General features: G+C 45.1%; 2 protein-coding genes across 2 annotated transcripts in view; one reads left to right on the forward strand and one right to left on the reverse strand.

The window, feature by feature from the left end:
• The window catches only part of RNF13 (ring finger protein 13), a 74,858-nt gene extending 66,056 nt beyond the window's left edge, over positions 1–8,802 (reverse strand). The window contains exon 1 of the mRNA XM_056564765.1: positions 8,653–8,802. The gene's annotated coding sequence lies outside the window, so the exon portion shown is untranslated. The remainder of the gene's footprint in view (positions 1–8,652) is intronic.
• Positions 8,803–8,976: 174 nt separating this feature from the next.
• The window catches only part of ANKUB1 (ankyrin repeat and ubiquitin domain containing 1), a 50,667-nt gene continuing 34,430 nt past the window's right edge, over positions 8,977–25,213 (forward strand). Inside the window, exon 1 of the mRNA XM_056564764.1 lies at positions 8,977–9,053. Within this exon, the coding sequence (XP_056420739.1) occupies positions 9,030–9,053 (24 nt within the window). The 5' untranslated portion in view covers positions 8,977–9,029. The remainder of the gene's footprint in view (positions 9,054–25,213) is intronic.

The following is a 25,213-nucleotide window of genomic DNA, read 5'->3' on the forward strand; positions in this document are numbered from 1 at the left end:
GGCCCCTCCCCCACCCATGAATGAATTACAGAGCCCACGGCTCCGCTCTATCAGGGGAGAGCAGGATGAGACTCCTCATCCCTGCTCCCCCTGCAGTTTCAGGCCGGCTCCTCTCTGCAATCAGAGCCAGGGGAAAGCGCAGAAACTGCATCCCCTGGCTCTGATGTTTCCCGTATCCCTGAGCCGGCTCCCTGCTCCAGTCCACCTCTCCCCTCTCTTCGCCTACTTCAGGGAGTGTTCATAACAAGCGCCCGCTCCCCTTGGTCCTGCGGCGTAAGGCAGAGCATTGCGCCGCATTTCTTCTAGTTCCGGCGCCCGCTCCTGAGGCCCCTAGTGCACGCTGCAGGACCGAGGGGAGGGAGCGCTTCAGGGGCGGACAGACCGCCTGCGGCGGGCCCCCTCACACAATGCACGCGAGCTGCGCCGCTGCTGCTCACTGTTCTAAAGTGGCCGTGGCGCATAACAGCGCAGTGGGCACTTTAGATCAAAATTTCAAATTCCCTCCTGGCGGAAGCGTCAGCATCCTGCGCTGAACGACGCTTCCACCAGAGAGGATCCTGTGTCCAGGCGGGAAGCGCCCATGTTACTGCACTGATGACAGGGGCACTTCCCAGCAGCCGCATCAGCGCACAGGTGAGGAGGATGGGGGGGTTAATGGAAGCAGAGGGGGTAACGGAATAAGGGGCAGGATAGGATAAATGAAAGGATCAGGGGGGTTAATGGATGCAGGGGGGGGTTAATGGAATGAGGGGCAGGATGGGGTGAATGGAGAGATTTTCGCTGCCCTGACTCCTCATCCCCTTGTAGTGCAGAGCTGTGATAGACAGCAGTGGGGGAGTATACAGTACAATGCTGTTTTCCCAACCAGTGTGCCTCCAGCTGTTGCAAAACTACAACTCCCAGCATGCCCAGACAGCCGCAGGCTGTCCAGGCATGCTGGGAGTTGTAGTTTTGCTACAGCTGGAGGCACACTGGTTGGGGAAACCCTGATGTTCTGACACTTTAACAAGCCCCCCCAAATACCGTTAAATACTGTGATACCGCCATAATTTTAAAAAATACAGTGATACACATTTTTGGTCATACCGCCCAGCTCTAAGTGTACATGGGCGACAGAGGGGTGTAGAGGAGTGAACATGGGTGACGGGGGCATAGGGGGTGACAGAGGCATAGGGGGTGACAAGGATATGGTCAGAGAGGTGAACAATGGAGGTTGAACATGGGTGACAGAGGGTTGGATATGGATGACAGGAGGGTGGACATGGGAGACTGGGGAGTAAAAGAGGGACAGGAGTGGACTGAGGTGACAAAGGGACAGATGGGTGAACAGGAGGGTGGAGATGGGTCGCCGGGTAGAGTACGGGGGTAAACATGAGTGACAGGGATGGACAGGGGAGTGGACATGGGTGACGGGGATGATAGGAGGGTGGACATGAGTGAGAGGGGGGGGGTGGACAAGAGTGACTGGGGGTGGACATGGGTGACAGAGATTGACAGGGAGGTGGACAAGGCGGACATGAATGACAGGGGGGGTGGACAAGGCGGACATGAATGACAGGGGGGGTGGACCTGGGTGATGGTGAGTTCCACGGGAGTCAGGCGCAGATGCAGCCCGTTCCGCCCCAGGGCACCATTTTCGGCTCACTGTGCCGCAAGGGAGAGGAGGACGCTGTGTATGCAGTCAGTCATAAGCACGGAGGGCGGGGCAGGACATTTAAAAAAAAAAATCACGGCAAAATCCCGCGGCACCGCGGTTGGGAATCACTGGTCTAACACCTTTATTTATTACACTCCTATTGATGCTCACTTGCTTGAATTCCTCTCCAAGGGAGGGGGCGTGGCCTCACTGTGCAGGTCTCCGCCCCCTCCCTCAGTATGCCGTCTGCTCACATCTCCCCTAGCATTAGCAAAACTACAACTCCCAGCTTGTCCTCAATGTCAGGGCATGCTGGGAGTTGTAGCTTTGCAACAGCAGCAGAGACAGAATTTGGAGACCACTGCCATGACTATACACATCAGAACAGTCAATAGCCCTGCAGCATGTAATATTGCCAGAGACCACAACTCCCAGCATGACCAGACAGCCAAAAGCATGTTGGGAGTTGTAGTTTTACAACAGCGGGATGCACCCAGTTGGGAAACAATGCTCTATATGGCCCAGGCTTCCTCCCTCCCCATTGTGGCTCCTGGTTTGGCAGATGCTCAATGCCGCTGCTCACACTACACACAAGCAATCTCCCTCCACCCCCACTCCACCGACACCTGTCCGCTGTCAACCGCTGTTCCCCTGCACTTGATGTGACCAGACTGTTCTGCTTAGTCCGCCGATGCAGATCACAGCCGTACTGACTGTTTGCAAGCTTGCTGCGCTCGCACAGGCAGTATGGGTCCCCGCCTACACAGTACCCAGTGCTTTACGGCTGGTATCCAGTATGTTGCAAAATCCAGACTAGTCTGTCTGCATAAAGACAGAGGACCCCTAGTGGTGGCTATTTTTAGTGAAAAATTTTTTGGGGAAAAAAAAAAAAAAAAAATGTAATACATATTTATTGAAAAAAAGGCACCTTATGATTAGTTCTATCAAAATATCAAAAGTTTTTCACAATGACAGTGCCTCTTTAAGGGGTTAAAAAGCAGATGTAAATTGTTCATGCACCCAACAGACAGAATGTGAAAGTGAGCTTTTTATTCTTTTCCACTTGGGTGTGTCTTGAATCTAAGCCATCTTATGCTCAAAAAAATACAGAAACACCCAGAAATGCACAAAAAAAAAAAAAAAAAAAAAAAAAAAAAAAAAAGGAAAAAAAGGGAGTGATCCACTTAGAGATAAAACATACATACAACAAGATTTACTGAAGGCGTCAGGGGACAATGCCTTAAAACTGTTATTTATACATAAAATGACATATACAATATATATTTTATACTTTTTATAATTTTTTTTTTCTAAATACTAACAACAAAGACTACTTCATTTCGTAATTTGCAATTCTTCCCTAAATTGTTTTTCTTCTTTTTGCTGATACTTCGCTGACACAACATACAGATTGCTTCATAATAGGGTTCCTGAAGTTTGTTAATTGGCAGAAAATAAGGGAAGGTCAGTGGAGCGCACAAGCAGACTATATGTAAGGGTGTACGTGTATAATCTTTAGGGACCATCAAATCCTTTTTATTAACTTCATTTTTTAAGAGAATAGGAAAAGAGGACGGGGATCACTCACCACTATTCGGATGCTGTGTTCTTTATTCGTAAAGTGACCGGTGGCTATACATGGACGGATGAAGCAGCAGGTGGTAAGGAGCCCGTCCGGAGGGACCGCGCCGTTTCACGCCCTCTGGGCATTTCTTCAGGCCCGGAATTTACATAATCTCTCAGGTACTTCCCTTTTATATAGTCCATGTATAGTAAAGGTGCCATTAAAACACATATGGGTACAAAACATGAATACCTAATAACACATATAAACCATATAAAAACAACGGACAGAACCTGGAACTTCTAGAAAAGCCGAAAATTCATTCAGTTCATTCAGCCCAATTGCACCTTACCACCTACTGCTCCTTACCACCTACTGCCCTGCCACTTCATCCGTCCATGTATAACCACCGGTCACTTTACGAATAAAGAACACAGCATCCGAATAGTGGTGAGTGCTCCCCGTCCTCTTTTCCTATTCTCCTCTATGAATATCTTCTAGCAAAGCGTTTTTCCAACCAGGGTGCCCTAGATGTCAAATAACTACAACTCCCAGCATGAACGAACAGCAGTTGGCTCAATTACGCGTCATTTGAACGGATTGGCAGGAAGCTCAACTATGTGTCATTTGCACGGATTCTGCGAACAGAGCTCTCAAACCAATCAAAGAGATTTATTTTTGTTAGATCTCATTCACATCCACAAACTGACTGAATACAAGGATTTAAAATCCATAACATGTCAGTTGTTGCATCAGATACGCTGTTGATATAATGCAGATTTTGCCCATTGACTTCCATTGGGGGGGTATTTTATGCTGCAGATCCGCCAATGACCCGACCCTATAGTGTGCCTCCTGCTGTGCCTGTCTGCTCGTAGCGGCAATCCGACGCTACGAGCAGACACAGATTGACATGCGAATCGCCACGCACAGTGTAGTCACAGTAATCGTGGTCACTCTCGGGCTAGCTCAGGGAGCAGTAGGAGCGGCCGCGATTACTGGGAGTACACTGCGAGTGCGCACAGCGACTCACAGGTCCATGTGTGTCAGCTCATGGCGGAGGATTGCCGCTCCGAGCAGCAGGAGGCACACTATAGGGTCAGATCATTGGCGGCTCCAGTGTAAAATATGCTGCGGATCCGTTACGTGTGACCCTACCCTAAAGGAGTAATGTGGTGCTAAACGACTAATCCCCTATCCAGCTCATGTGATATCCCATTCCTTCCCCTCCCCCACCCCCAAAAAAGAAAAAGAAAAAAAAAATTTGAAACCTAAAATCCTTAAATATTGACTAATCTCTCCAAATGTACACGTTTCTTACGAACCAGTAGTCAGAACCGTTTGATGTTACAAGTAGAGATGAGCGAACTTACAGTAAATTCGATTCGTCACGAACTTCTCGGCTCGGCAGTTGATGCCTTATCCTGCATAAATTAGTTCAGCTTTCAGGTGCTCCGGTGAGTTGGAAAAGGTGGATACAGTCCTAGGAAAGAGTCTCCAGCCCACCGGAGCACCTGAAAGCTGAACTCATTTATGCAGGATAAGTCATCAACTGCCGAGCAGAGAAGTTTGTGACGAATCGAATTTACTGTAAGTTCGCTCATCTCTAGTTACAAGGTACCACTTGCATTATATGTTCTGTTTAAATGCTGCATGCGCATGAAGTCAGGACTAGTATAACGGATTCTGTCACTCACTGCAGAACAAGCTGTCTCAGCCGTCCTCCATCATGACACAGAAGCTCTGGTAGTCAGGCGCTGGGGAATTGGATGTGTATTCCAATTATATTTATGGCGCAAAGAGCAAGGAAGCCAAAAAGTGATCCACTACTACTATTAACTTATCAATAGCATCTGTCCATCCCTTACAATATATTAGCTATTCATTATTAAAGCGACTGCCTGGTGCAACACCACCAATGGACAAGAGCGGCACCATTTATTTTTTTATTTTTTTTGGGGGGTGGTGGTGGAGCAGACCGCTTAAAGGGATAGTCCAGGGAACTGACATTTTTAGACACAGAGGATAAGTGTCTGATCGCAAAAGGTTTGACCATTGGGACTCCTTTGATCTCCTGTATGGCCCCCGGCCACCTACATGTCCTACGAGCAGAGCGGACCCCACCTTCCTGAACAAATGCAAAGGACGGCCTGCTTAACCAATCACCAGCTGCAGCAGTGTCTTGCCTCAGCGGATGCGCAAGTAGACAGGGCCCGTACAGGAGATCACAGTGGATCCCAATGGTCAAACCCCTCGAGATCAGACACATATCTCCCCTATACGTGTGTCTAAAAAGTTCAGTTCCCTAGGCTACCCCTTTAAATAGGGTTTTCTGGGTTAAGACAGATTGTACATTAAGTTGCGTAGCACAGTATAGGATGTTACCCCCCAGCAACCGCATCCTAATACACTAAAGGTCCCCTAAACACATTAGAGAAAAGCACAAGAGGACATGCCACCCTGATTAGGGTGGGTTCACACCACTATTTTACTATACGGTTTCGGCATACGGTTTCATAAAAAAATTAAAAAAATAAACGAATGCAACCGTAAAGAAAACCATGCCCATAGACTTCCCATTCAAAACCGTATGCACCATAATGTATATGGTTGTCACCGTTTTTCAAACCATACATTTTTTTCAAACCCGTTTTTCAAACTGGACAGAAAACCGTGGCCTACCACTGTTTTTGGTCCGGGTGAAAAACTGTATACATTTATTTATTTATTTATTTTTAACATGAGCGTCAATGGGAACCGTACAGAACTGTGTGTGTGTACGGTTCCATCCGGTTTTCACCATACGTTTTTTGACTTTGCTCAGTTTTTTTCCTTATAATGTCAATCATACAAGTAAAACTTTATTCATAATGGAGTGAAAAGTTAAAAACGTATAAGTTTTTCTTAAACGGATGCATCAGGACATCATTTTTCAAACTGTATACAGATAAAAATTTGTACACACGTTTTGATACAGTTTAGTCAGGTTTTGAGGAATCAGTTTTTTTTATTTTTAATTTTATTTTTATTTTTTTTTTATCAAAAACCTGATACAGGAACTGTATTGCAAAAACGTGGTGTGAACCCAGCCTTAAATGGTGCCACCAGAAGTTTCTGGCACAGGTTCACTCCCCTTTCTTTACTGAAAACACATGTATGCTCAGTCAAGCCAGACATGCATGTGTATGGGTAGGAGGAACAGCTGTTGACCAAATTCAGACTACAAAATTTCCTCACTGAAAAAAAAAAAAAAAAAAAAAAAAAAAAAAAAAATGCTCATCAGGTACTTCCATTAACTTCAAATTAACTTCAATGGGGCTTTGATTCCACAAGGATTTCAGGCAGAATTTCCACATTGTGTGTCAGAGATTTCGCATGAAAAAGTAAAAATTCAGCAAGGAAATTCTGTAGTGTGAACTAATCCTAAGGCCGGGTTCGCACTATGAAATTTCCGAGCAGAATGCGATTCTGCTGCATACTGCAGAGTTTTCGAGAAAGACTTTCCGTCCGGAAAATCCGCTAGAAAAATTTCTGCTTTGCAGACCTTGCCGTCTATGGGGACTGAATCAGTCGGCAAAGGCCGCACCTGGAATCTCCGGACGAATTTTGGACATTCCGCCACAGCAAAATCCCATTGATTTCAATGAGATTCTGCTGCACTGTGATGTTTTTGACACAGAAATCTTGATTCTGGCGTATGCTGAAAAATATAGACTTATCTATTCTTTGAGGATTCCACTAGGAAATGCCGTGCAGTCTGGGACATGGTTCTGAGCAGTCCTGGCGCCTACCAGATCGTGCAAAAGCAAAGCCCCACTGACTAATGGGCCTTTCCAGGCAGATTCCACTGAAAGAATTCTGGATTCTGAGTGAAATTTCGTTTGCGTGGGCCCTTAGGCTGGATTCACACTGGCGCGTCACTGACATGTAAACGTATCTGTATTATGGCTGAAAATCCCAGCCGAACCTCAGGTCTGATGACCTAAAGTGACAGCCATCAGTTCAGGTCACCAAATCCACAGTCAGGCCGGGACTTGTGTTTGTAAAGCTAGGTTTATATTGCCGTTTTGCTGCAACCCATTCAGGGTTCGTTCTGGGTTTTTTTCCCCCCCACTAAATGGACCCTGAGCACGTTGGAGCAAAACTGACAACACCGGGTCCTGACAGATCCCATTAACTTAAATGGGATTAGTCGGGTGTCAGGTATTTTACATGAGTTGAGTAAAGAGAGAAAAAAATATATCTAAGTATTTTCTTCTCCACTCAATTTCAGACTGCCTGATAGAGCTCCCCTTAGCCGGAACAAGATGTCAGTGTGAACAAGCCCTAAGATTAACATAACACTGCACTAAGCAGCATAAGTCAGACCCTGTCCTAGCTTTGGCAAGTCATAGATGCATGTGAAAAGTTTTGGTTGGTCGGGGTCTGGGTGCTGCGGCCCCCATCGATAGCTAGAACACAATCATTAGATCAGAGTTCCCCCGACCAAGGCGTCTGCAGCCGTTGCAAAACTACAAACTTCCAGCATGCCTGTGCGGCCAAAGGTTTTTTTTTCCTTTTGGCAGTTCCGGGTCCCCATGCGGGAGATTGCGGGTGCGTCCCAGTTGTCTTTGGCTGCAGTACTCCTTTAATGGGTAGCAAAATCAGCTGCACAAGATGTGTCACAAAAATATGCAGCAGATTCTGTAGGTGTGAACATACCCTTAAAGTGTATGGGCAGCTTTATCCTAGTAAACGTTCAGTACCTGATAAGAGTAAGAGGTGTCCATGTGGCATCTGGTAGACAATCGACCATGGAAAAGCCGCTCATTGGTACTGACAACATCCCAACCACAGTGCATCCAGCTGTTACAGAACTACAATTCCCAGCATGCCCTGATAGCCAATGGAGGCAGACTGGTTAAGAAACACTGCCCTAATGGAGGTCACCAGTGTCCAGCCATACAGTAAGGGGCCAGAGCCCTGGTGGTCCACATGGAGACTTGGATGGCACCTTGGTCACATGACAGTGGACGTTATCCCCATTCTGGGGGTCTCCTATCACCCCTCCCACAGGTGACCCCTGACTATTACAATCACACTTTCCACTCAGCTACAATTAAATATACATTGCGCCAGATCCTAACAGAAAGAGGAAAAAGTTTAGAGTAACTGACAGGCCTCCATACCAGGGAAAGGATATGGGTCAGCTGACTGCCATACAGGGGTCATGTGACCACACTGAATGCCAGCTCTTTGGATCCATAGTACTTCCTGGGCAGCGTCACCTGTGCTCAGAAATAACAGTGAGGGAGCAGTTCACACAATGCGGCAGTGTGCAGGCGGCAGGAAGCACAGAGGACACAGCTGATGTAGTTAAAGGGACCGCGCAGTGTCACACCCTCTCCCGGGGCCACAGGGGATTATAGGACATAGAGAGAGGGCGGAGGCCGCGGGCACTCAGGGAGGTTACCTGCTGGAGCTACGGCCGCTGCCCCGGGTAGAGTGGAGACAGACAGAAGCAGACTCCCCCGCTCCGGCCGACCGCTCATTCCTCGCAGCAGCCTAGATGTGGATAACGTGCTGGGAGACCTCGCTGATTGGCTGGCCACAGGATCGTCAGAGCGATGATTGGACGCTGCTCCTGTCAGTTAACATTTGCTCTAGGAGCTATTGCTGAGCATGTGACTGTGCAGCATGGACTGCTGGAGGGGAGGGGTCAGCCCAGAGCTGGAGGAGGGTCACGTGTCCGCACTGCTCGGGGTGAAGTTCATAGTATTGGAAGGTTAAAGGTCACAGGCCCCTTGTCCCGCTCCGTTCACTGTGCAGCCTATACTCCCGGCTTCTGCTATGCGGAGCTACAAGGAAGTAGAAGTAATTAGACGCAGGAAAATACTGCACCAAATAGTTGTTTGTTGTATTATAATCCTCATGTGCTGGGGGTCTATAACCTGTTCTATCACTATAGCTCCATAACTACTTACACAACAAGAACTGAAACCAAGAGCAATTGCTACTGAATTATCAACACATTTTATTAATTCAATATCAAAAATTTAAAAGTCACTACATGTGACTATATGCAATAAAGATAGAATACCAAATCTGTGTTGTTTAAAGGGGTACTCCGGTGCTATCCCCTATCCCTTTGGATAGGGGATAAGATGCCTGATCGCGGGAGTCCTGCCGTTGGGGACCCCCGTGATCTTGCACGCGGCACCCCGTTTGAAATCAATCCCTGGAGCGTGTTCGCTCCGGGTCTGATTACCGGCGACCACTGGGCCGGCGGCATGTGACGGTTATCACGTCCCCTCCCGTAGGCTTGCATTGAGGCGTGACATCACACGCCGCCGGCCCTGTGGTTGTTGGTAATCAAACCCAGAGCGAACACGCTCCGGGGACTGATTACAAACGGGGTGCCGTGTGCAAGATCACGGGGGTCCCCAGCAGCGGGACTCCCGCGATCAAGCACTGGAGAACCCCTTTAAAGCAGTACAAATGAGATGTGAACAGATTCAACCACAATACGTAGGTGAGACAGGTAAAACAATTTAAATCACAATGGATCTCTATATAGTAAGTGAGGTAAGGAGAGTGATATAGAGACTGTATAATATGCAAAGTAATGTAAACGGGGGTCAAATGGCCCTACTATACTTGTGTTGGAGCTACCCACTCTATCATATGTAAACTAATGCATATAAATGACATGCCCAGAGTTAATAGAGAACCTCACTCACCCATAATGGAAACCTGTCTCCTCCGTCCCAACGTACGTTTCGTCTCCCGACTTTCTCAACAGCGTACGTTGGAGACAGGTTTCCATTATGGGTGAGTGAGGTTCTCTATTAACTCTGGGCATGTCATTTGTATGGATTGGTTTACATATGATACAGTGGGTACCTCCAACACAAGTATGGTAGGGCCATTTGACCCCCGTTTACATTACTTTGCATATTATACAGAGTCTCTATATCACTCTCCTTACCTCACTTACTATATAGAGATCCATTGTGATTTAAATTGTTTTACCTGTCTCACCTACGTATTGTGGTTGAATCTGTTCACATCTCATTTGTACTGCTAAACAACACAGATTTGGTATTCTATCTTTATTGCATATAGTCACATGTAGTGACTTTTTAATTTTTGATATTGAATTAATAAAATGTGTTCATTATTCAGTAGCAATTGCTCTTGGTTTCAGTACTTTTTGTGTAAGGAAGTAGAAGTCTTTCAGTGAAGTTGCTGGGGGAGTGTGGCTGAACCTTGTAGTCCTCCAGCAGGCAGCCAAAGCCAGGCAGGGACAACTCTCCCCGTTTACATGAACTGTCACTATCTGCAGGCACTGTCAATAAAGCATTAAATGGGCACTCTCATTAAAACTAATTTTTGCTATTGCACTCCTTATGGTAAATAAAAAATATTTCTAATATACTTTGTTTAAAAAAAAAACAAAAAAAAAAAACGTTTTTAATACTTTTTTTGTGCTTAAAAAGGCTCAAGAGCACATTTCCCCCCATCTCATACACAGACTTTGGACAGAAGCCCAAACACAGGAAGTGCAGCCTGGAGTGCTGAGGGGTGTGTCCAGCCTCATCCAATCATAGCTCCTCTCACCCTTAACTGCCATATGCTGTTGGTTGGACACAACCCCCCTCAGCACTCCAGGCTGCACTCCCTGTGTTTGGGCTTCTGTCCAAAGTCTGTGTATGAGATGGGGGAAATGTGCTCTTGAGCCTTTTTAGGCACAAATAAAGAAAACTTTTTTATTTTTTTTTACACAAAGTATATTAGAAATATTTTTTATTTACCATAAGGAGTGCAATAGCAAAAATTTGTTTTAATGAGAGTTACCATTTAAACCGTCTTATGTGATCGTGCCTGTAGATAAGGGAGTGTCTGCAAAGAGCTGGGGCAGACAGAAACGCTCATAGCTCCTGCCCAAGGCACTGAGGCTGGTTTGGATGGGATTTATCAGGCTATACTCGCAGGGTTCACACTGGAATTTTAAGTGCAGTCCAATTGCTGTCAACAGGGCTAGACTGGGACCAAAAATAGGCCTGGGCATTTTAGATTAACCCCTTAAGGACCAGGGTTTTTTCCGTTTTTGCACTTTCATTTTTTCCTCCTTACATTTAAAAAATCATAACTCTTTCAATTTTGCACATAAAAATCCATATGAGGGTTTGATTTTTGCACCACCAATTCTACTTTGTAATGACTTCAGTCTTTTTACCCCAAAAATCTACAGCAAAATGGAAAAAAAAATCATTGTCAGACAAAATTGGAAAAAAAATTTGTAAATTTTGGGGGCTTCTGTTTCTACGCAGTCCATTTTTCGTTAAAAATGATACCTTCTCTTTATTCTGTAGGTCCATACGATTAAAATGATATCCTACTTTTATAGGTTTGATTTTGCTGTACTTCTGAAAAAAATCATAACTACATGCAGGAAAATTTATATGTTTAAAATTGTCATCTTCTGACCCCTATAACTTTTTTATTTTTCTGCATATGGGGCAATTTGAGGGCTAATTTTTTGCGCCGTGATCTGAAGTTTTTAGCGGTACCATTTTTGTATTGATCGGACTTGTTGATCGCTTCTTATTCATTTTTTCATGATATAAAAAGTGACCAAAAATACACTATTTTGGACTTTGGAATTTTTTGGCGTGGACGCCATTGACCGTGCGGTTTAATTATTGATACATTTTTATAATTCGGACATTTCCGCATGCGGCGATACCACATATGTTTATTTAAATTTTTATTTACAACTTTTTATTTTCAAACTTTTATTAGGGAAGGGGTTAAATGATCTTTATTCACTCTTTTTTCCCTACTTTTTTTTGCAGTGTTATAGCTCCCATAGGGGGCTATAACACTGCACACACTGATCTTTTACATTGACCACTGGTTTCTCATAGGAAAACACTGATCAATGATTCTGCTGCTTGACTGCTCATGCCTGGATCTCAGGCACTGAGCAGTCATTTGGCGATCGGACACCAGGAGGCAAGGTAGGAGACCCTCCTCGTGTCCCACAGCTGTTCGGGATGCCGCGATTTCGCCGCGGACATCCCGAACAGCCCCCTGAGCTAATCGGCAGTGATTTACTTTCACTTTAAAGAGTTGAACGCCGTGTCTAAAGGGTTAATAGCGCGCGGCACCGCGATCATTGCTGCTCGCTATTAGCCACGGGTCTTGGCCGTTGTGGCCCCGCGTTATGGAAAGGGAAAGGACCCGAGGTTTTTCCGTTTTTGCACTTTCGTTTTTTCCTCCCTACCTTTAAAAAATCATGATTCTTTAAATTTTACACCTAAAAATCCATATGATGGCTTATTGTTTGCGCCACCAATTCTACTGTGTTATGACATCAGTCATTTTACCCAAAACTCTATGGCGAAAGGGGAAAAAAATGTGCAACAAAATTGAAGAAAAAATGCAATTTTGTTAATTTTGGAGGCTTCCGTTTCTATGCAGTACATTTATCGGTAAAAATTTTAATAAATAAATTTATATACATTTTATTTATATAAAATATGTCTACTTTATGATTGCATCATAAAGTTGACATGTTTTTACTTTTGGAAGACATGAGAGGGCTTCAAAGTTCAGCAGCAATTTTTCTCAAAATTTTCAAAATCTGAATTTTTCAGGGACTTGTTCAGTTTTGAAGTGGATTTGAAGGGCCTTCATATTAGAAATACCCCACAAATGACCCCATTATAAAAACTGCACCCCTCAAAGTATTCAAAATGACATTCCATAAGTGTGTTAACCCTTTGGGTGTTTCACAGGAATAGCAGCAAAGTGACAGAGAAAATTCAAAATCTTAATTTTTTACACTCGCATGTTCTTGTAGACCCAGTTTTAGAATTTTTACAAGGGGTAAAAGGAGAAAAATCACCCTTAAATGTGTAACCCAATTTCTCTCGAGTAAGGAAATATCTCATATGTGTATGTGAAGTGTTCTGTGGGTGCATTAGAGGGCTCAGAAGGGAAGGAGCGACAATAGGATTTTGGAGAGGGAGTTTTTCTGAAATGGTTTTTGGGGGGCATGTCACATTTAGGAAGCCCCTATGGTGCTAGAACAGCAAAAAAAAAAAAACCCACATGGCATACTATTTTGGAAACTACACCCCTCAAGGAACGTAACAAGGGGTACAGGGAGACCCTCACTGACCCCATTTTGGAAACTACATCCCTCATAGAATTTAATAAGGGGTGCAGTGAGCATTTACACCTCCACTGGCGTTTGACAGATCTTTGGAACAAGAGCAATTGAAAAATTCAATTTTTCATTTTCATGGACCACTGTTCCGAAAGTCTGTCAGACACCTGTGTGGTGTAAATGCTCACTGCACCCCTTATTACATTCCGTGAGGGGTGTAGTTTCCAAAATGGGGTCACATGTGGGGTGGTCCATTGTTCTGGCACTATGGGGGCTTTGTAAACACACGTGGCCTTCAATTCCGGACAAATTTTCTCTTCAAAAGCCCAATGGCGCTCCTTCACTTCTGAGCATTGTAGTTCGCCCGCAGTGCACTTTACATCCCATATCAGATATATTCTTACTCAGAAGAAATGGGGTTACAAATTTTGGGGGGCTTTTTTCCTATTTTCCCTTGTGAAAATGAAAAATTTAGGGTAACACCAGCATTTTAGTAAAAAAAATTTTTTTTTTTCATTTTCCCATCCAATTTTAACGAAAATTCGTCAAACACCTGTGGGGTGTTAAGGCTCACTATACCCCTTGTTACGTTCCGTGAGGGGTTTAGTTTTTAAAATGGAGTCACATGTGGGTATTTATTTTTTTGCGTTTATGTCAGAACCACTGTAAAATCAGCCACCCCTGTGCAAATCACCAATTTAGGCCTCAAATGTACATGGTGCGCTCTCACTCCTGAGCCTTGTTGTGCGTCCGCAGAGCATTTTACATCCACATATGGGGTATTTCCGTACTCAGGAGAAATCGTGTTACAAATTTTGGGTTGTTTTTTTCCTGTTACCTCTTGTGAAAATAAAAAGTATGGGGCAACACCAGCATGTTAGTGTAAAACAAATTTATTTTTACACTAACCGGCTGATGTAGACCCCAACTTTTCCTTTTCATAAGGGGTAAAAGGAGAAAAAGCCCCCCCCAAATTTGTAACTCAATTTCTCCCGATTACGGAAATACTCCATATGTGCCCCTAAACTGTTTCCTTGAAATACGACAGGGCTCCGAAGTGAGAGAGCGCCATGCGCATTTGAGGACTAAAATAGGGATTGCATAGGGGTGGACATAGGGGTATTCTACACCAGTGATGCCCAAACAGGGTGCCTCCAGCTGTTGCTAAACTTCCAGAATGCCTGAACAGTCAGTGGCTGTCCAGAAATGCTGGGAGTTGTTGTTTTGCAACAGCCGGAGGCTCCGTTTTGGAAACACTGCCGTACAATATGTTTTCATTTTTATTGGGGGGGACAGTGTAAGGATGATGTATATGTAGTGTTTTACCCTTTATCGTGTGTTAGTGTAGTGTTTTTAGGGTACATTCGCATTGGCGGGGGTTTACAGTGAGTCTCCCGCTAGGAGTTTGCGCCGCGGCAGAAAATTTGCCGCAGCTCAAACTTGAAGCAGGAAACCTACTGTAAACCTGCCAGTGTGAATATACCCTGTACATTCACATGGGGGGGGGGGGCAAACCTCCAGCTGCTTCAAATATACAACTCCCAGCATGTACTGACAGACCGTGCATGCTGGGAGTTGTACTTTTGCAACAGCTGGAGGCACACTGGTTGGAAAACCTTCAGTTAGGTTGTGTTACCTGACTCAGTATGTTCCAACCAGTGTGCCTCCAGCTGTTTCAAAACTACAACTCCCAGCATGTACTGATCGCCAAAGGGCATGCTGGGAGATGTAGTTATGCAACAGCTGGAGGTACGCAATTACAACTCCCAGCATGCTGAGACAGCTGTTTGCTGTTTGGGCATGCTGGGATTTGCAGTTTTGCAACATCTGGAGGGCTACAGTTTAGAGACTACTGCACAGTGTTCTCCAAACTGTGGCCCTCTAGATGTTGCAAAACTACAAATCCCAGTATGCTCAGACAGCAAACTGCTGTGTGGGCATGCTGGGAGTTGTAGTTTTGCAAGATCTGGAGGGCCACAGTTTAGAGACCACTGCACAGTGATCTCCAAACTTTTGCCCTCTAAATCTTGCAAAACTACAAATCCCAGCATGCCCAAACGGCTGTCTGGGCATGCTGGGAGTTGGAGTTTTGCAACATCTGGAGGGCTACAGTTTTGAGACCACTGTATAGTGGTCTCCAAACTTTAGCCCCCCCCCAGATGTTGCTAGGCAACTACTCACTGGCTTCCGTAATCTTCACTAGGGAGCTGCACGAGGGAGCGGAACGTCATTGCCGCCCCCCGATCAGGTAAGGGACCTCCACCACCGGTCACGCTACAGTTCCCCCGTTCTGCCCGGATTACTCTCGGTGGGCAGAACGGGGGAACCGAACTTTAACCCCCCCTGTCCCCTGATCTGCTATTGGTCGTCTCTTCTTGATGACCAATAGGAGGGGTGGCACCCCTGCCACCTAACTCCTACCCCTTCAGGGGGACCGGGGGTGTCTTGGAAACCCCCAATCCCCCTGATTTTCCGGGTCACCGGACACCCGTATGACCCGGATCCACCGAAAATCGCCGGTCTGAATTGACTGGCAATTTCCAGCGATCGCCGACATGCGGGGTCTTAGGACCCCCCTGGGCATATGCACGGGATGCCTGCTGATAGATCTCAGCAGTCATCCCGGTCCGGTTCCCGACCGGCTAGCGGAGGGGTCCGGAATTCCCATGGGTGTACCCATACGCCCTACGTCCTTAAGGACTCAGGATGCAGGGCGTATGCATACGCCCTACCTCCTGAAGAGGTTAAAATTGTCATCTTCTGACCCCTATAAGTTTTTTTTATTTTTCCGCATACGGGGCTGTATGAGGGCTCATTTTTTGCGCCCTGTGATCTGAAGTTTTTAGCGGTACCATTTTTGTATTGATCGGACTTTTTGATCGCTTTTATTCATTTTTTCATGATATAAAAACTGACCATAAATACGCTATTTTGGACTATGTAATTTTTTTGCGTGTATGCCATTGACCATGCGGTTTAATTAATGATATATTTTTATAATTCAGACAACACCACATGTTTATTTTTATTTACACTGTTTTTATTTAAATGGGAAAAGGGGGGTGATTCAAACTTTTATTAGAGGAGAGGTTAAATGATCTTTATTAACTTATTTTTTTTTTTTTGCAATGTTATAGCTCCCACAATGCACACACCGATCTTTTGCTTTGATCATTGTTACCCCATAGGATAACATTGATCAATGATTCTGCTGCTTGACTGCTCATGCCTGGATCTCAGACACTGAGCAGTCATTCGGCGACCGGACACACAGGAGGAAGTTAGGCACCCTCCTTGTGTCCTCCAGCTGTTCGGGATGCCACGATTTCGCTGCGGCGGTCCCGAACAGCCCACTGAACTAGTCGGGGGTAGTTTACTTTCACTTAAGACACGGCGATCAACTTTGAACGCCGCGTCTAAAGGGTTAAGAGGGCGCGGCACCTCGATCAGTGCCACACGCTATTAGCCACGGGTCCAGGACGGGCCCGACCTGCTATGACGCGGGGCGACGCTGTGACTCCGGGTTATAGAATGGGATCGGACTCAGGGTGTACAGGTACGCCCTGGGTCCTTAAATGGTTAAAGGGGTTATGCAGGAATTCAAAAACATACATCATTTCTTTTAAAAACCGCTCCTTGTCTGTCTCCAGGTTGGGTGTCATATTACAACTTTGTTCCATTCACTTCAATAGAAATAAGCTGCAGAACCACACCCAACCTGGAGACAGATGGGGAGCTGCTTTTGAAAGAAACTGGCTCTGTTTTTCTATTCCTGGATAACCCCTTTAAGCAGCCCATTTCGGTCATGGATGTGGCTATGTGGAGCAAAGGGGAGGGCAAAATGTCAATCATAGTTGGTCATAATACAGTACACAATAGGAAAAAATATATATATAAGCCAATTCCCCCATGATAAACACATCTATCTCTATGAAAATCATATAGCTACCAAATATCACCGTTATATATGGAGGAATATTATTACCATACATATTACCATCATACTGTTACTAACCAAATCCTGTATACTGAGATCAATATTACTAATAATAACCGTATACAAGGAGGACTATTATCACCATACATATAACCACAATACTGTTACTGACCAAATCCTGTATACTAGGACCAATACTACCAGTATACAAGGAGGAACATTATCACTATATATATATATATATATATATATATATATATATATTACCATCATACCGTTACTGACCAACTCCTGTATACTGAGACCAATATTACCAATAATACTAGTATACAAGGAGGAATATTATCACCATACATATCACCATCATACTGTTACTAACCAAATCCTGTATACTGAGACCAATATTACCAATAATACTAGTATACAAGGAGGAATATTATCACCATACATATCATCACCATACTGTTACTAACCAAATCCTGTATACTGAGACCAATATTACGAAAATGAATACCATTATACAAGGAGGAATTATTATCATCATACATTTTACTGTCATACTGTTACATATCAAATTCAGTATACCGAGACCAATATTACCAATAATACCAGTATATAAAGAGGAAATATTCCCCCATAGAGTGACCATATTAGCTCTACACAGGCTCTGCAGACCATATACGTGATTACACACAGTTACATCAGGCTACGTCTTTAATTGGAGTTGGTCACTTTCCTTTTTCTTCCCCATCCGGCCCAGACTGTCATGATGATTTCTTTCAGCCACAACTCATGTCCACAGAACCTGCCACATAAACATTTTAGTATCTGCACTTTTACAAACAGAAATAATAACCCTCTTAGTGTCCTACACAGTAGAGTGGGTAGATAAGTTGGTTGGGGAAGAGGTAGGTCCTGCCCCCCCCCCCCATTAAGTAGTTAGGTCGCTTCAATAGGTACACACCTAGTTTCCCCCATTGGTAGCTGCCCCTGTAGATAGTTACTCTCTTAAGGTAGATAGTAGCCCCCTGTATAAAGTTGCAGCCCCCCCCCCCCATTTATAGTAGTAGCAGCCTCCCGCATATAGGAGTAGCAGCAGAAGCCTGACTTTAGGTAGTAGTTTAGCAGCCCCCTTTAGGTAGTGGTAGCAGCAGCAGTACCCTTTAGGTAGTTGTAGTAGTAGCCCTTTTAAGGTAGTTGTAGTGCAGCAGCCCCATTTGGTAGTTGTAGGTGCAGAAGCCCCATTTAGCTAGTTGTAGTGCAGCAGACCCCTTTAGGTAGTTGTAGGTGCAGAAGCCCCATTTAGGTAGTTGTAGCGCAGCAGCCTCTCTTAGGTAGTTGTAGGTGTACAAGCCCCATTTAGGTAGTTGTAGTGCAGCAGCCTCTCTTAGGTAGTTGTAGGTGTACAAGCCACATTTAGGTAGTTGTAGTGCAGCAGCCCCTTTAGGTAGTTGTAGGTGCAGAAACTCCAATTAGGTAGTTGTAGTACAGCAGCCCCATTTAGGTTGTCGTAGGTGCAGCAGCTCCCTTTAGGTAGTTGTAATGCAGAAGCCTCCTTTAGGTAGTTGTAGTGTGGCAGTGCTCTTTAGGTAGTTGTAGTGTAGCAGCCCCCTTTAGGTAGTTGTAGTGTAGCAGCCCCCTTTAGGTAGTTTTAGTGCAGCAGCCCCTTTTAGGTAGTTGTAGGTGCAACAGTCCCATTTAGGTAGTTGTAGGTGCAGCAGTCCTCTTTAAGGTAGTTGTAGGGCAGAAGCCCCATTTTGGTAGTTGTAGTGAGGCAGCTCCCTTTTGGTAGTTGTCAGTGCAGCAGCCCCCTTTCAACCTGTGCTCTGGTGCATGATGATGTCACTCATGCACCGGAGTGCAGAGGAAGAATGCTCAGGCCTCTTGTTGGCTGCCGGCACATCACGGACAGCTACAAGAGTGAGGAGCCAATGGCTCTTCTCTCTGTCAATCAGCCGAGCCCAGAGATGTCTATGGGGACCAGCATTCATGTCCATTCTGCCCTAGCACAGAATGATTAATATTTCCAGCAAAAGATTCTGTAATGTTAACCCAGCCTCACACCCCATCATTTCCCGAGGGGAGAGGGGGGCTAGGTGTGGGTTGTTCTTGGACATTTTAGGCTTTTTTGTTTATTGTTAATTCTGTAGGGAGGGCTATTGATTTGTGATTGACATTTCAGATACGGGATTTGCTGGTTTTGTGCAAGCTACTAGCACTTTGCATGACTCACTGACACAGAACAGATTGCACACAAGCAACAGAGCTGCTGTTCCCAGCAGATAACATCTCTGTGCAGAGAGAGTGTGACGTTCAGAGTAAGGAGAGGTGGTCTGTAGCCTAGGCACCCAGCAGTAAACAATAGGCAGAGAAAGCAGCTGTAACATGAAATGTAGGTAAGTTTGAAGAATATATATATATATATATATATATATATTGATTATAGAGATGAAAATACCCCTTTACCCAGGGGGAGATCTATCGAAATCTGTGCAGAGGAAGAGATGACCAGTTGCCCATAGCAACTAATCAGATTGTTTATTTTTTTAAAAGGCCTCTGAAAAATGAAAGAAGCAATCTGATTGGTTGCTATGGGCAACTGGTCAACTTTCCCTCTGCACAGGTTTTGATAAATCTCCCCTAGTAATGTGCGTTGTCTAAAATATATTAGAGTTAAATAACCTCTACTCCAACCTCTTATGCGGGGGTGGGGTTTTTCTCTGAAGTCCCATGCAAGTTAATGGGATTTCCATTACATCTTCTGATCACATAACTTTCGGGCAGGCAAGTACAGAGAATTCTCCCACTCAGCTGTTTGTCCTTGCAGCTTCTCCTGAGTTATCATGGGTCGCTTGGTTGGTGGATTCTTGGACAATGTACATGGCATGTGTCTCTTCTTGTTTTATCAAGAGTGTTGTAGGTGAACTATTTATCGATACCATTAATGTGTGTGATGCTAATGTGTACATGCGCCTAATGTATTAAATGGTGCAGGGCCTGTGGTACATATGGTGCTAGTATACTTTGTTTTTTTTATTTTATTACAATTTAAATTTTTTAATAACTTGTTGCATCAAACTGTGAATTTTTTAACAAATGCCGCCCATAGCCAGTTTTGTAAGCCAGATCTGGACTGGTGTAGAAATGGTGTTACTAATTTTGGGAGGCTTTTTTCCTATTACCCCTTGTGAAAATGAAAAATTTGGGGTAACACCACTATTTCAGGGGGAAAAACAACACATTTTTAATTTTCACGTCCAACTTTAACGAAAATTCGTCAAAGACCTGTGAGGTGTTAAGGCTCACTATGCCCCTTGTTACATGTTTTTTTTTTTTGCGTTCATGTCAGAACTGCTGTAACTATCAGCCACCCCTGTGCAAATCAACAATTTAGGCATCAAATGTACATGGCGCTCACTTACTCCTGAGCCCTGTTGTGCATTCGCAGAGCATTTTATGTCCACATATGGGGTATTTCCGTACTCAGGAGAAATTGTGTTACAAATTTTGGGGCTCTTTTTCTCCTTTTAAAATTAAACGTATGGGGCAACACCAGCATATTAGTGTAACATTTTTTATTTTTTTACACTAACATGCTGGTGTAGCCCCTAACTTTTCCTTTTCATAAGGGATAAAAGTAGAAAAAAAAATTGTAACGCAATTTCTCCTGAGTACGGAAATACCCCATATGTGGCCCTAAACTGTTGCCTTGAAATACGACAGGGCTCTGAAGTGAGAGAGCATCATGCGCATTTGAGGCCTGAATTAGGAATTTGCAATAGGGGCGGACCCGGTTACAAGGATGGGGCCTGTCTCCATCAAAACCCTATGGTAGCGTTTCCCAAACAGGGGGCCTCCAGCTGTTGCAAAACTCCCAGCCTGCCAGGACAGTCAATGGCTGTCCGGCAATACTGAGAGTTGTTGTTTTGCAACAGCTAGAGGCTCCTTTTAGGAAACACTGCCGTATGAGACGTTTTTCATTTTTATTGGGGGGGGGGGGACTGTGTAGGGGTATATGTATTGTTTTACTTTTTATTTTGTGTTAGTGTAGCGTAATGTAGTGTTTTTAGGGTATATTCACACAGGCGGGGGTTCACAGTGAGTTTTATGCTGGGAGTTTGAACTGCGGGGGAAAATTTGCTGCAGCTCAAACTTGTAGAAGGAAACCCACTGTAAACCCCCGCCCGTGTGAATGTATCCTGTACATTCACATGGGGGGGGGCACCCCAAACCTTCAGCTGTGGCAAAACTACAACTCCCAGAATGCACTGACAGACCGTACATGCAACAGATGTAGGCACACTGGTGGGGAACCGCTGAGTTAGGAAACAGACTCTAGCACAGTGATTCCAACCTGTGTGCCTCCAGCTGTTGCAAAACTACAACTCCCAGCATGTATGGTCTTTTAGTGCATTCTGGGAGTTGTAGTTTTGCAACATCTGGAGGCACACGGGTTGGAATCACTGAGTTAGGAAACAGACTCTTGCTCAGTGTTTCTCAACCAGTGGGCCTACATCTGTTGCAAAACTACAACTCCCAGCATGCACTGACAGCCGAAAGGCATGCTAGGAGTTGCAGTTATACAACAAATGGGGAAGAACAGTTTGGAGACCGCTTAGTAGTGGCCTCCAAACTGTAGCCCTTCAGATGTTGCAAAACTACAACTTTCAGCATGCACTGACGGTCAGATATTGCAGAACTACACCGCCCAGCATCCCTGACTGTCTGGGCATGCTGGAAATTGTAGTTTTGCAACATCTGGAGGGCGACAGTTTGGAGACCACTGTATAGTGGTCTCCAAACTGTGTCACTTCAAATGTTGCAAAACTACAATTCCGGCCGCACTCCTCCTTCCACCACGGCAGCCGCCCGATGTCTCTGCCGCCGCAGCCGCTCCGATTCTGCCGCCGCTGAGGTTAGCCGGTGCTCACCCCCCCCCCCTCATCGCACTCCTTCCCCCGCTCTGCCCCGACTTCGGTCGGTGGGCAGAGCGGGGGAAATTAACTTTAACCCTCCCGCTCCCAACTGCCAATGGCAGGGGATAGGAGGAGGAGGTGGCACCCCTGCCACCTCGCTCCTATCCTTTAGGATGGTCGGAGCTGTCTCTGACAGCTCTGATCATTCTTATTTTCCGGGCCATCGGGTCACTAGTGACCCGATTGGCCCAGAATGGCTGCAAATCACCAATCTGAATTGACCGCAAATCGCCGTCAGGACCCCCCCCCCCCCCTAGGCATTGCCACGGGATGCCTGCTGATAGATATCAGCAGTCATCCCGGTCCGATCACCGCCAGGCGAGCAGTGGTGATCGGAAATACGGATGGCATATCAGTACGGACCCAGGGCGTATCTGTACCCGGTATGCAGCGGGGACCAGACCGGGATGCAATCCAGACCCCCCCCCCCAATTCAGACCGGCCATCTGTGGCGATTCCGGGTCATACGGGTCTTCAGTGACCCGGTGACCCAGAAAATAAGGGGGATAAGGGTTGTCCAAGACACCGCCGGTCCCCCTGAAGGGATAGGAGTTAGGTGGCAGGGGTGCCACCCCTCCTATGCCTGCTATTGGTCAGTCAGAAGCGACTATACAGTCGTCTCTAAACTGTAGCCCTCCAGATGTTGCAAAACTACAACTCCCAGCATGCCCAGACAGCTGTTTGGGCATGCTGGGATTTGTAGTTTTGCAACAGTTGGAGGGCTACAGTTTGGAGATCACTGTGCTGTGTTTTCTAAACCGTGGCCCTCTAAATCTTGCAAAACTACAGCCCCCAGCATGCACAAACAGCAAACGGCTGTCTCTCCATGCTGGGAGTTTCTCCATGCTCTCCATGCTCAGTATTTTCCAACCAGTGTGCCTCCGGCTGTTGCAAAACTGAGAGATGTAGTTATAAAACAGCTGGAGGCACACTGGTTGGAAAATACTGAGTTAGATAACAGAACCTAACTGAAGGTTTTCCAACCAGTGTGCCTCCAGCTATTGCAAAAATACTGCTAAAGTCTGTTAGTGCATGTTTAGAGTTGTAGTTTTGCAAAAGCTGGTGGTTTGCCCCCCCCCCCCCCATGTGAATGTATAGGGTAAACTCCTAGCGGGAAACTCACCGTAAACCCCTGCCAGTGCAAAACACTACACTAACACAAAATAAAGGGTAAAACACTACATATACACTCATTACACTGTCCCCCCCCCCCAATAAAAATGAAAAACGTATCGTACGGCAGTGTTTCCAAAACGGAGCCTCCAGCCACTGAAAAACAACAACTCCCAGCATTTTCGACCACTGACTGTGCAGGCATGCTGTGAGTTTAGCAACAGCTGGAAGTACCCTGTTTGGGAATCACTGGAGTAGAATACCCCTATGTCCACCCCTATTCAATCCCTAATTTAGTCCTCAAATACGCATGGCGCTCTCTCACTTCGGAGCCCTGTCGTATTTCAAGGAAACAGTTTAGGGCCACATGTGGGGTATTTCCGTACTTGGAGGCAATTGGGTTACAAATTTTGGGGGTCTTTTTCTCCTTTTACCCCTTATGAAAAGGAAAAGATGGGGTCTACAACAGCCTGTCAATATAAAAAAAAAAAATTTACACCTACATGCTGGTGTTGCCCCATACTTTTTATTTTCACAAGCGGTAAAAGGAAAAAAAGACCCCCAAAATTTGTAACGCAATTTCTCCTGAGTACGAAAATACCCCATATGTGGGCGTAAAATGGTTTGCGGACACACAACAAGGCTCAGGAGTGAGAGCGCACTATATACATTTGAGGCCTAAATTGGTGATTTGCACAGGGGTGGCTGATTTTACAGCGGTTCTGATATAAACGCAAAAAAATAAAAACCCACGTGTGACCCCATTTTGGAAACTACATCCCACACGGAACAAGGTGTATAGGGATACTTAACACCCCACAGGTACTTGGACGAATTTTCATTACAGTTGGATGGAAAAATGAAAAAAAATATACACATTTTTAAACTAAATGCTGGTGTTACCCTAAATTTATCATTTTCACAAGGGAAAATAGGGAAAAAAAAGCCTCACAAAATTTGTAACCCCGTTTCTTCTGAGTAAGACCTTACCCCATATGTTAATGTAAAGTGCTCTGCGGGCGAACTACAATGCTCAGAAGAGAAGGAGCGCCATTGGGCTTTTGGAGAGAAAATTTGTCTGGAATTGAAGGCCACATGTGTTTAAAAAGCTCCTATGGTGTCAGAACAGTGGACCCCCCCCCACATGTGACCCAATTATGGAAACCACACCCCTCACGTAATGTAATAAGGGGTACAGTGAGCATTTACACCCCACAGGTGTCTGACAGATTTTTGGAACAGTGGTCCGTGAAAATGAAAAATTTAATTTTTCATTTTCTCAGCCCACTGTTCTAAAGATCTGTCAAACACCAATGGGGTGTAAATGCTCACTATACCCCTTATTAAATTCTGTGAGGGGCATAGTTTCCCTTCTATCCAAAAGCTCAATGGCGCATCTTCTCTTCTGAGCATTGTAGTTCGTCCGCAGAGCACTTGACGTCCACACATGGGGTATTTCCATACAAATTTTGGTGGGCATTTTCTCCTATTACCCCTTATAAAAATGTAAAATTTGGGGAAAAAACAGCATTTCAGTGAAAAAAAAATTTCACTTACACATCCAACTTTAATGAAAAGTCATCAAACACCTCTGTTAAGGCTCACTGGAACCCCTCTTACATTCCTTGAGGGGTGTAGTTTCCAAATGTAGTTTCTGGGTCTACAAAAACGAGTGTAAAAAAATCAAGATTTTTAATTTTCTTCTTCACTTTGCTGCTATTCCTGTGAAACACCTAAAGGGTTAACAAACTTTCTGAATGTCATTTTACATACTTTGAGGGGTGCAGGTTTTATAATGGGGTAATTTATAGGGTATTTCTATTATGAAGGC

The sequence above is a fragment of the Hyla sarda genome, chromosome 3 (assembly GCF_029499605.1).
Source record: "Hyla sarda isolate aHylSar1 chromosome 3, aHylSar1.hap1, whole genome shotgun sequence".
Lineage (NCBI taxonomy): Eukaryota > Metazoa > Chordata > Amphibia > Anura > Hylidae > Hyla > Hyla sarda.